Raw genomic sequence first — 10,174 nt, 5'->3', positions numbered from 1 at the left:
AGTCTGAGTAATATTTTGAGACGACACCTATTTGAGCAAATATTTTGCAGGGGAGATGCGATATTTTGTTTGGTAAAAGACTTTCCAATTTGAGTGCCCCTAAAATTATCTTATCAGAGGTTTTATCGACAAATGGACAGCTTACTACTCCTAATCAAGTTTAATATAAAGTGGGATATTCGCAGCAGAACACTAATAGTAATAGAGATATCAGTATCGATTTAGGATAACAAAGTTCCACGGGAACAACTTACCTCTTCCCGTACTTTAGGGCAAAAATCTCGTCGTGTAATTTATAAACCCTGATAAGAGAAGGCCGCGACCAAACAACAACGAACAAGTCTCGAAGAGTCGCAGCAAAGCAAGGCGGAGGAGAAAAAATGGTTATCACTTTATCCCCCTCTCTATGCCCTCTTCCTTTCTTCTGTTAACTATCCGTGTTTTTATTCGCTTCTCCTTCTCCACATATATTTCGTCGTTTATTAATACCAGCCTTTCTTTCTTCTAATCTTAGAGCCAGGAGGCTGTGAATCCGAAAGCGTACCCTTTGGCCGATGCGCAGCTATCGATTACTATATTGGATCTCATCCAACAAGCCGCCAACTACAAGCAGCTCAAGAAGGGAGCTAATGAAGGTAGTACCAATCCTAACCATCAACTTTTTTTTTTTTTATGCGGTTTCTTTTTCTTACATTAAAGTTGGAGTCTTTTAGGTTTTCTCTGAGTTGGGTTGCAAGTTTTTTTCTTTCTCTAACTCTGTAATTTTGCTGGATAGCAACCAAGACTCTGAATAGGGGCATATCGGAATTCGTAGTGATGGCGGCGGACACCGAGCCGCTTGAAATCCTTCTCCACCTTCCCTTGCTAGCGGAGGACAAAGTAAGACCCTTCCTGATTACCAACTTTGCTTCTTCTGTCTTTAATATGGGGAAAACTAAAAGATATAGATATACTTTTGCAACAGTTCATTGTCTTTAGGACTTGGGCTCTATGCCTTGAAACTTTAAAGGTGGAGCACCTTAACAGAAAAAAGAAATATAAGTTGCCCAGTTTCCGGCAGCCTTAAAGCATATAGAAGCACAAGCTGAAATTCAGAGTCATTTTAATCCTATTGAATTGAAATGGCAAGATCTTCAGATGAACGTATATATAATGGTGAAATCTGAAGTGTTCTATGTACATGTTATTATGCAGGTTTAATCCACCGCAATTACTGGCACATTTTGGTACCATGTGAATCTGCTTATGGTCTATTATCATTCAAAGTTTATGCTGTGCTAGTTCACCATCATCATCTTAGTAAACCTTTCGAATATTAATTCATCTTTTGTAATGTATCTAGTGAATAGGAAATTTTATCTCCCACAAATTTGTCCAAGAAATCCTCATCCTGACCCAAACTAACAATTGAAGTGTGTGGGCACCTATTTACATTTGTATTTATGTCCCCATATTTTTATTTTTACAATATTTGCAGGGTAATTTGTTGAGTGAGTTTAGCTATTCTCCTATTGGACATATATCCTCCTTTTTGTATATCACCATTCAAGAACTCCAGAAGAGAAGAAAATGTTCTGTCTTGATGATGCTAGAATCAGATTTACCTTAGACAGGAGTATGAGTTCCTATAGAAACTATCATATCTGTAGAAGTTAATTTCCTAATTTTTAGACAATTCATTTTAATTATTGATAAAAAAATGCATAAGAGGTAGTTAAAAGAGCTTTTCCTTGTGTGTGTTAGAATGTACTCGTCCTTTCCGTTTGATGGAGATTAAGTTTCTGAAAATATTGCAACCAATGTAGTACCTACCATCTCAAACAGCATTATGACTTTGATCCCTAATTCATTAGGATATGTTCTAATTTTATTAGGTTTCAGTGAAAGAAGTTTGCTGATCATTGTTTGGTTAACCCTTACTATGCTTCCATATTGATAATTGTAAAGCAAGTATGATTGTGTTTTACATGTCAAGTTTTTATTTCCAGCTCTTCTGCTGGGATAAGTGAATCAAAAATTGATGTCTGAATATTGCATCAATTACTAAACTGTGCTTGGTCAAAGTCTGGCTTTGATCATCTAATATTACGTACTAGTCGAATTGCAGCTGTTGTTTATCGTGCAAGGATGTTCACTTGGTTAGCAGAAATGCAAAATTATCGGACTTTGACCATCTAATATTGTATAGTAGTCGAATTAGAGCTGTTGTTTATTGTGAAAGAATGTCCACTTGGTGAGCAAAATTGCAAAATTATCATGTGGTTTTGCTTCTGGATCACTTCATTTCTCATGAAATAATGCTCAGTATTTTGCTTCCAACAAATACTGATGCCTATGATTTAGATTATTACTTTTCTATGCCATTGTGGGTACAAGTATTCCCTAATCATTGGATTATGGTTTTTGCATTTCCTCGCTCTCTCCTAAAACGCTTTGTCAATCCACCAGCATATAATAGCAGCTAGATTTGTGATCTTTATACTTATGTTCATCTCTAAGGTAGCAATCTCTCTTTACTTGTTCTCTACAAAGCATGATCTTTTAACCAAATTCACACTGTTGTGTGCAGAATGTGCCCTACGTCTTTGTCCCTTCTAAACAAGCTCTTGGGCGAGCTTGTGGAGTGACAAGACCAGTTATTGCTTGCTCAGTGACTAGCAATGAAGGCAGCCAGTTGAAATCTCAGATACAGCAACTCAAGGTGAACCCCTACTACTCTTCTACTTATGGCATATCTATTGTTTCACTAGAAGCATTCTGTCAGCAGCAACATCTGTTCATATTGAATGTTTCAGTCTCTTGCGTTTTTCTTCAGTAATTATATTTACTTTTTATTTCATTAATTTCAGGATGCCATTGAGAAGCTTCTCATCTGAGCGCAAAATCCTTTCGGCATGATGGGCCTCTTAGGATCTTCAGTTCTGCAGAGGCTTGGACTGATGATGTTGTCGTGTTTTCTTCATGGCGACTATTTTCCTTCTAAATTTGGTCTGTGTCTTTGTCTAGAACCTTTTGTGTTTGCAAAGAGTGAGGGATTTTGAAACTATTCCTCAATTATTGTTGGACCATTTCTTGCATATGTTGCGGTAATTCTCTGGTAAACTGCAATGAGTGAAAATTATTTATCTAAGATAATTGCCTATTACCTCTTCGAGTTTTCCTACTATAGTGTTAATCTCCCTCCCGTTTGTTGATGAATTCAGAGCATCTCTTTTTGTGCTGTTTGGGCTCATCTAGTTAACCGGGTGAAATGCATGATTTATTGAAAAAAAATGTTTGTTTTTGTTGCAAATTAGAGCTTGAAATGTAGTTTTGCATATTGTCGTTGTATCTTGATCTCCAGATTCTAGTCTTATTATTTTATAGCTTTTCTTTTTTGAAAAAATCTCGGTTACTAGTACGAGTCCCTGAAAATACTTTCTGATGGCATAGTAAAGTAGAAATCAACCCAAGCCAATGTGACCAAAATTATTAATTATTCTTTGCTGTGTACGCCAATGTGTAGGCGTATGATATTTGATTCCATTAAGATATTCTGGACATCTGAAACAACTACGATTGCATATCTTTTATTAAAAGTGTGATAGCTATCAATCCATCTCTTTACGCATCTAAACAAGACATCAAAGTGCGTTTCAAGAAGTAAAGTATGCTCTCATAATCCCGTTACCCCCTATGTCATTTTTACACAATATTATAATTATGAAGTAATTAGAATTATAAATTATTCAAGAAAACCATTCTTTCCAGTGTTACTTTTTGAAGCTGGAATAAGTTGACCCAAGTGCGCACCATTTCGACGTTCTTGGTCCACTTCTAGAAATGGATACCGTTGGAATTCTCCACGCTTTACGTATCTTAGGTTGTTTCCCCGCTTCATACGCCGATTGGAGCAGATCCTTTGCTCTCTTGATGCGAATATATGTTGCATCAGTACTACTTGGCAGCCGTATCTACCTGCCAAGTAGACCGACTGCTAGTAATTCCTACGATTACCCTCTGCAGAGGATCCTCTCCCTTGCGGTTTCCTCGTCCACAGTGGGCTCCACTTCTCTTCTCCTTCTCCTCTGGACCGCGACTCCTTCAGGGCTCAGGCCCACCATTCCCGGTCCAACCTCTCTCCCCCCACCCCCCCCCTCCCGCCACGTGTCTCGCTAACATCACCCCTTCCGCTCCTTCAAATTCCACTCCCTCCCTCTTGTATTCCTCTACTCTCCCCTCCCCAATGCCGACGCACGAAAGGATCGCCTCCGATAAGAACCCATGTCCTCGCCCCGCGTGCTTTTCCCTCGCCGCCTTCGGAAAGGCGGCGATTTCCCACCTCCTCGCCGCGGGCGTCGCCGTCGCCGCCGGCCTCTCGGACTCCGATCTCGCCGCGATCGAAGATACCTACTCCTTCTCCTTTCCCCCCGACCTCCGATCCATCCTCCGGGAAGGCCTACCCGTCGCCGCAGGCTTCCCTGACTGGCGATCCTCCTCGCCGCAGCAGCTCCGCCTCCTCCTCTCCCTCCCTTCGTCCAGCCTCGCCGCAGCTGCTTCCGAAGGCCGATTCTGGCTCCCCTCCTGGGGAGCGGAGCCAGAGATCGCCGCCGATCGCGCCGCGGCAGCGAGGTGGTTCCTGGATCGCGCGCCGCCGCTCGTCCCCTTCTACCGCCACTTCTACATCCCCTCCGTCCCCAGTCTCGCCTCGAATCCCGTGTTCTACGTCCGTGGCGGCGAGGTGCGGTGCGCCGCGGTCGATGTAAACGATCTGCTGCGGCGGTTCGATTGGGCGGTATCGTGGCCAGCGCCGGCCTGGGCGGCTAAGTCGGCGAGGAGGGTGGACGTCTGGACGGAGATCGCCGAGCTCTACTGCGGCACGTCCGAAGGGAAGGGGGTCGCACGTGCGGGGGTGGAGAGGTGGCTGGCGGAGATGGGGTGGAGGCTGAGGGCGGCGGGCTGGGGGAGGAGGAGGTGGATGAGATGATGACAGTCGGATCGGACGGTGACGGACGGGTTAGTAGTTGGGATCGGACGGGGCTGATCAAAGATCGAGAGAGCGCAATGTGGCACGTGCGGCTCCTCGCGCTCGTGCTTCTCCGGGCCGGGTGGAGCAAGCGCGACGTGGTCGAGGCTATGGGGTGCTGCCTACGTAGCGACGAAAGAAGCGAGCCGGAAGTGACGTGGCGAGCCGACCCCACCGGAGACGAAATATCTCTGGACTTAGAGTTATGATTTGTTTTAGAATAATTTCACATATGTTTTGGTGTATATAAACAGATTCAAGGACGCATTAGTGTTGGTTGAGATCGTCGTATAGTTTTCCTAATTTACATTTTAGAAATTAATTAATCAAATATTTGGCCTAGTTCTGTGGCAGTTGAGTAATGGATGGGTTACATGTGCTCGTTGGATGGAAGTATTTGATCGGCGTATACATTTACATTTTCTTAGAATATATTCACATCTTTTCATGCAAATTTTAAATATTTTCTTCATATTTAGAATATTTTCTGTGGATTAAGAGAATTTTATTTAGATTTAAAGCAATTCCTACAATATTTATATAAATAGCACTTTGGTTAAAATAAAATAAAATAAAAAAGGAGTCATTTGGTTAAGTATGCAATGAAAAATTTAAGGAAAAAAAAAGGTAAACATGCAAAAATAAAAACCACAGTAGGTTTTTGCAAAAAGCACTCTATATTAGTCAACAATATTCTATATGCATATAAGTTATTATGATTTATTTCTTACTAGTTAAAAAGCGAGTTCAAATCTGTCAAGTGACCCAGGAGGTCCCACAATATTCTAGTGGACTCTACCTGTCTATTAGATTAGACTCTTAATTAATTGGTATCTTTGACTCTCAATTTTTTTTATTAGAAGCACGAAACCATGCCCAGTTCTTATAGTTATAGGATGATAATTACTGACATTGAAACCCTTAGAAGGTTGGGACCAAAGTATTATTAATTTATAACCATCTCTCCCTTACTAACCTTGCTTGCTTTAATATAAATAGATTTGACCTTTACTTAATTATGGCATAAAGTGTTCAAATTTGATTTGATTCCCTCCCATCTGTACCTGATAAAACCTGGATAAAGATCTGGACCTTTTACATGAAAAGTTCATCTAAAAAGTCAAATCCTTATCGTGACTTCTCACCCACTTTCAATCCAGTGCCAAATTAACTGAAACAAAAGAAAAGGAAAGATAATTTTGCATATCTGAACCTTCCTTATTGATTGTACTGCAAACCACTTCAAGCTTATCTATGCACAACTTTACTCCTTCCATTTCAAATATCACTGCAGAAATTTATGTCACAATATATTGTTCCACAGGCTAATCATAAGTTAGATAAATAGATTAGTATTCTTTAATGAGTAATGAGTCACAACAGACTCAACAACTGGAAGTTGAATCCAAAACCTATACTAATGGGCCGTTTGACTACGTGGAATAAGAGGGTTATTTCAGATAAAATCATCTTTGTTATATGTCAAATTATAGGATAAGATTTTAGAATAGGAAAATAGAATAAACCCTATTATTTAGAGATATTTTTATTTCAAATTTTAGTTTGGATAAAGTTTTAAAAAACCTTGCCCACTTATTATAAAACATAAATAAATAATTTGCGCTCACTGTAAATAGAATACACTTGATAATATATTAGAATATATTTATATTTTATATATTCTAATTCTGATGAACTAGAAATTGTAACAATAATCCTTAGAAGAAAATATAATATTGTAAAACAAAATTATACTTAATTTTAAACCTATTTTATATCTTTTGAAAAAAATATTCTTTATATTACATTAGAAAAAGGACAATAAGATCCAATTTTTTTATTACTTTTTATCATTTATTTTAATTACTACAGTCAAACACTATTTTATTCCCAAATATTAAGAAATTGAAATAAAATTTTTTAATTTTATTTTAAATCAAATCTTAGTTTTATCTCAATTTTAAATTTTCCTTGAACGACCTGACTACTAGGGTTCATTAGCTGTCAGTTCAAACTTTACAATATACTTCCCTTACTGGTTACAATTGGTTAATTAATCTAACAAATAGTACTTTAAGAGTTAATGATAGTTGTTTCTTTAATAATCTTTTGCATCCTTATCATCTAAAGTTGGGTTATTTGGAATTAATATCTCCTCATTCGGCCGGTGCTAATTAGGTCATTTTGCATTAAATGAGCCATTAGAGGCTATATATTTAATGGGTCAAGTATTCAACCCCTGGCCCGTCTGAACCTAATTCAAGTTCCTAGCAGAGAGAGAGAGAGAGAGAGAGAGAGAGAGAGAGAGAGAGAGAGAGAGAAAAAAAAAAAAATCGTTTTTTTAGTATAATTTCTGCTCGGCTTTCCTGGTGTGATAGATCTGATCGCAGGATTTAGGTGGAGGATCGTTGCTTTTACCGATCCTTTCAGAGAAGTGAATGCTAACTCCACCAACTCGCGGCTTTGACTAAGGAAACCCGGAGTCTCTTCCTCCATTCCTCTTTTCTTTAGATTAAATATCCTTCTCCATCAGCGGAAAACCCTAAGAAACAGGAGTTTGCTTCGTCCTCAGGTATGTTCTCTCACTTTTTTCGATTTGGCCCGGTAAGATGGGATCTTTGCGGCTATTCCTACTGTGGGTTTCTGGATTTGTGGTGCATGGGGCTGCCACATTTCTGTTGATGGATGATCTTAATTGTGTTTTAACAAGTGGGTTTTCTTAACAATGTGGAAAGATGGGATTTTGATCTTTTTTCTGGTGCTTTGCGTGTTTGATTGATGTGTTTTTGGTGGAGAAATTAGTTTTCTTTCCCCCCCTTTTTGTTCTAATTTCTTTATGTTGGACAATAATATTATAGCTTTGGTAAGATCGTCATCAGTCACCCTTTACCAACTAGTGTAAGATTGTTTCAGATTAAGGGGGAAGGTTGTGATTCTGGCTTAACTGTGTTTGAGATTACTGTTCTTAATAGAGCTCTGATTTGCTGCATGCACCAAATACTATCTAGACGTTTTCTCGAACCATGATCTTTATGGTGTTTCACCACTGTACTGGTTTGATGCACCTCCATATTATTGAAGGAAAAAAGAAGCAAAAGTGGATTGAATCGTTCGCTTAATCGTCCAACTTGTTATTATCTTATCCCCACTCTTTAATCTTCAAATATCATATATGCTCATAGACATATGTGACAGATTGTTCTTTCATTTTCCCTGTGCAGGGACCCGTGAAATACGATTAGAAAGTATCAGTATTAGGTAAACATTGTTTCTCTTCATTAAAGAGATCTACCATGTTGAGGCAGGTATCAAGTAGAAATCATAGATCCAAAGGGCTCAGGTTGAAAACTGCTCTTCAGATAAGCCTCTTGGTTGCTGTCACTCTTTGGTTGCTCTATCAAGTTAAGCATTCTTATGATAAGAAGGAATATGAGGAGAGCAATTCCCCTTTGCTAATCAAGGATGATGGTAGCCGGCATGAGGTATTCAAGTTTGGCAGGAAGGTCCGTCCTCACAGAGAGGAGACGGATTCTAGACGAGCACAAATTAAAGAAGAAGAAAATGAAGATGTTGAAGATATAGAACAAGAAATCAAGCGTGAAGAAAATGAGGATGAAGAGAAGTCTGGATCTGGAGATGACATGATTGATGAACTAGATCAAGAGAAAGATGTGGATGCAGTTGAGCTTGGAGAAGAAGTTTCTGAAAGAGAAGAAAAGGACGTTGAGGTTGATGATTCCGGTTTGTTTGAAGAGGAAGAACATAAAGAGGGTTCTCATGAGGCTCGGGAGAAAAGTTTTCAAGGTGATAATGTAGCCAGCGCTGTAGTTCATAATGCTCAAGCAGCGGAACGGGAAGAGGCATCTCATGAGGCTCGAGAAAAAAGTTTCCAAGATGATGATGCATCAAGTGCGGTAGCTCATGATAGCCAAGTGACAGAACACGGAGAGAGATCTCATGAGTCACAGGAAAAGAGTTTTAGAGGTGACGATGCCTCTAGCGCAGTAGGTCATGATGTCCAAATGACAGAAAATGTGAATGAAAGTGGAGCTGTCAGGAACTTGGATGAGGAACATCAAGAGAATCTAGAAAGGAAAGATTCAGGTTTGGTCAATGGAGCAATTGAACATCTCAGAGGAAATGAATCAAGTGCTGTTAATTTATTGGATGCTTCTGAGGCAAAGAATTCAAGTGTTGTTGTTGGCGAACCTGAGAGAAAATCAAATACTACAATTCTTTTGAATTCAACAGTAGATAAACCTAACAATAATATGGAGCAGAAGGTTGATCTAACCACCACAAATGTGATGAAGAATTCCACCGAAGTACAGATGAGTTCAGCAAATAACCTGTCTGATAAAATGGAACTGCTGACCAATTCAACTTCTTTGAATGGTCAAGCAGAACAGCAGTTGAATACAAAACCTGTGCTGGACAACCAAATGGAGCTTCTGACCAATCTGACAGCTACTGATCCAATAACTAAAGTTGTCTCTCTGAAGAATGAGACTACTAATTTGGATTCCTCTGATGATCAAAATGTCACAAATGAAAGAAGACCTCCTGAAGAAGATAAATTTAACTTAGAGAATGCAGTGACGGGGGAGTCTAGAATGTCCAACACAGTTGTTAAACCAGAGGAGCTTAATAAGAGTTCCACTGGCTCTTTAGCTTCAAGTGACAATGGGGAAGAAGGAAAGGTAAAGTCAGAGGATTTGTTGCATACTGTGGTTGAAGGGAGAGATAAAAATACTGATGAGTTTAATCTGCCGAAGATCCAGAAGAAAGCAAACAGTGATGAAGAGGCTGTTTCAGAGTGATATTGCAAACTTTGCTATAATATGCAACTAGTAGGTCTTAGTAGAGTCTTGTTTTTCTCCTCTCTTTTAGGCTTGCAGAGGCAATAGGAGCAACTTTCTTGTGTTTTTTTCTCAAGTTCCATGGGCAATTGCTTAAACATTGCCTAGTATGTCACAAGTACCAAAGTTCAAATGAAAAGAGAGATGTGTCGACATAGATATAGAAACAAAGTCTAGCCTTATGTTCTCTTTCTTTGAGTCATTCAATTGTTCGCTATGTGATGGAGAACGCCAGCCCAATTTCTTGCTTCCACTTGCATATAGCTCCAACAGGATGCAGCTCTTTACATACCCCCATATTACTCCCAAC

At 39.4% G+C, this 10,174-nt stretch overlaps 3 protein-coding genes across 3 annotated transcripts; all 3 read left to right on the top strand.

Annotated features, from left to right (window-relative positions):
- Nucleotides 1–200: 200 nt before the first annotated feature.
- Nucleotides 201–3,145, top strand: LOC140787585 (uncharacterized). The gene is made up of 5 exons (XM_073136582.1): nt 201–383; nt 515–635; nt 776–879; nt 2,570–2,701; nt 2,850–3,145. Exons 1-5 carry the CDS (start codon nt 381–383, stop codon nt 2,874–2,876), a joined length of 387 nt encoding a protein of 128 aa, XP_072992683.1. The 5' UTR covers nt 201–380; the 3' UTR covers nt 2,877–3,145.
- Nucleotides 3,146–4,225: 1,080 nt separating this feature from the next.
- LOC140787724 (uncharacterized) lies at nt 4,226–5,347 on the top strand. The gene has a single exon (XM_073136815.1). The coding sequence runs from the start codon at nt 4,226–4,228 to the stop codon at nt 4,964–4,966; it is 741 nt and encodes a 246-aa protein (XP_072992916.1). The 3' UTR covers nt 4,967–5,347.
- Nucleotides 5,348–7,226: 1,879 nt separating this feature from the next.
- LOC140787402 (uncharacterized) lies at nt 7,227–10,035 on the top strand. Its single transcript, XM_073136302.1, has 2 exons — nt 7,227–7,577; nt 8,227–10,035. The coding sequence occupies exon 2, from the start codon at nt 8,299–8,301 to the stop codon at nt 9,823–9,825; it is 1,527 nt and encodes a 508-aa protein (XP_072992403.1). The 5' UTR covers nt 7,227–7,577; nt 8,227–8,298; the 3' UTR covers nt 9,826–10,035.
- The last annotated feature ends 139 nt before the right edge of the window (nt 10,036–10,174 follow it).

The sequence above is a fragment of the Typha latifolia genome, chromosome 4, assembly GCF_019914945.1.
Source record: "Typha latifolia isolate L0001 chromosome 4, TyphaL0001v2, whole genome shotgun sequence".
Classification (NCBI taxonomy): Eukaryota; Viridiplantae; Streptophyta; class Magnoliopsida; order Poales; family Typhaceae; genus Typha; species Typha latifolia.
Note: the sequence above shows the minus strand (reverse complement) of the source record. Positions and strands in the feature narration are given on the sequence as shown.

Bases quoted from the DNA above. Each gene is read 5' to 3' on its own strand.
- LOC140787724 (XM_073136815.1), top strand. From the start codon at position 4,226: ATGCCGACGCACGAAAGGATCGCCTCCGATAAGAACCCATGTCCTCGC.
- LOC140787402 (XM_073136302.1), top strand. From the start codon at position 8,299: ATGTTGAGGCAGGTATCAAGTAGAAATCATAGATCCAAAGGGCTCAGG.
- LOC140787585 (XM_073136582.1), top strand. The intron at 636-775 runs GTAGTACCAATC...TTTGCTGGATAG, and splicing joins CAAGAAGGGAGCTAATGAAG to CAACCAAGACTCTGAATAGG. The intron at 2,702-2,849 runs GTGAACCCCTAC...CATTAATTTCAG, and splicing joins CTCAGATACAGCAACTCAAG to GATGCCATTGAGAAGCTTCT.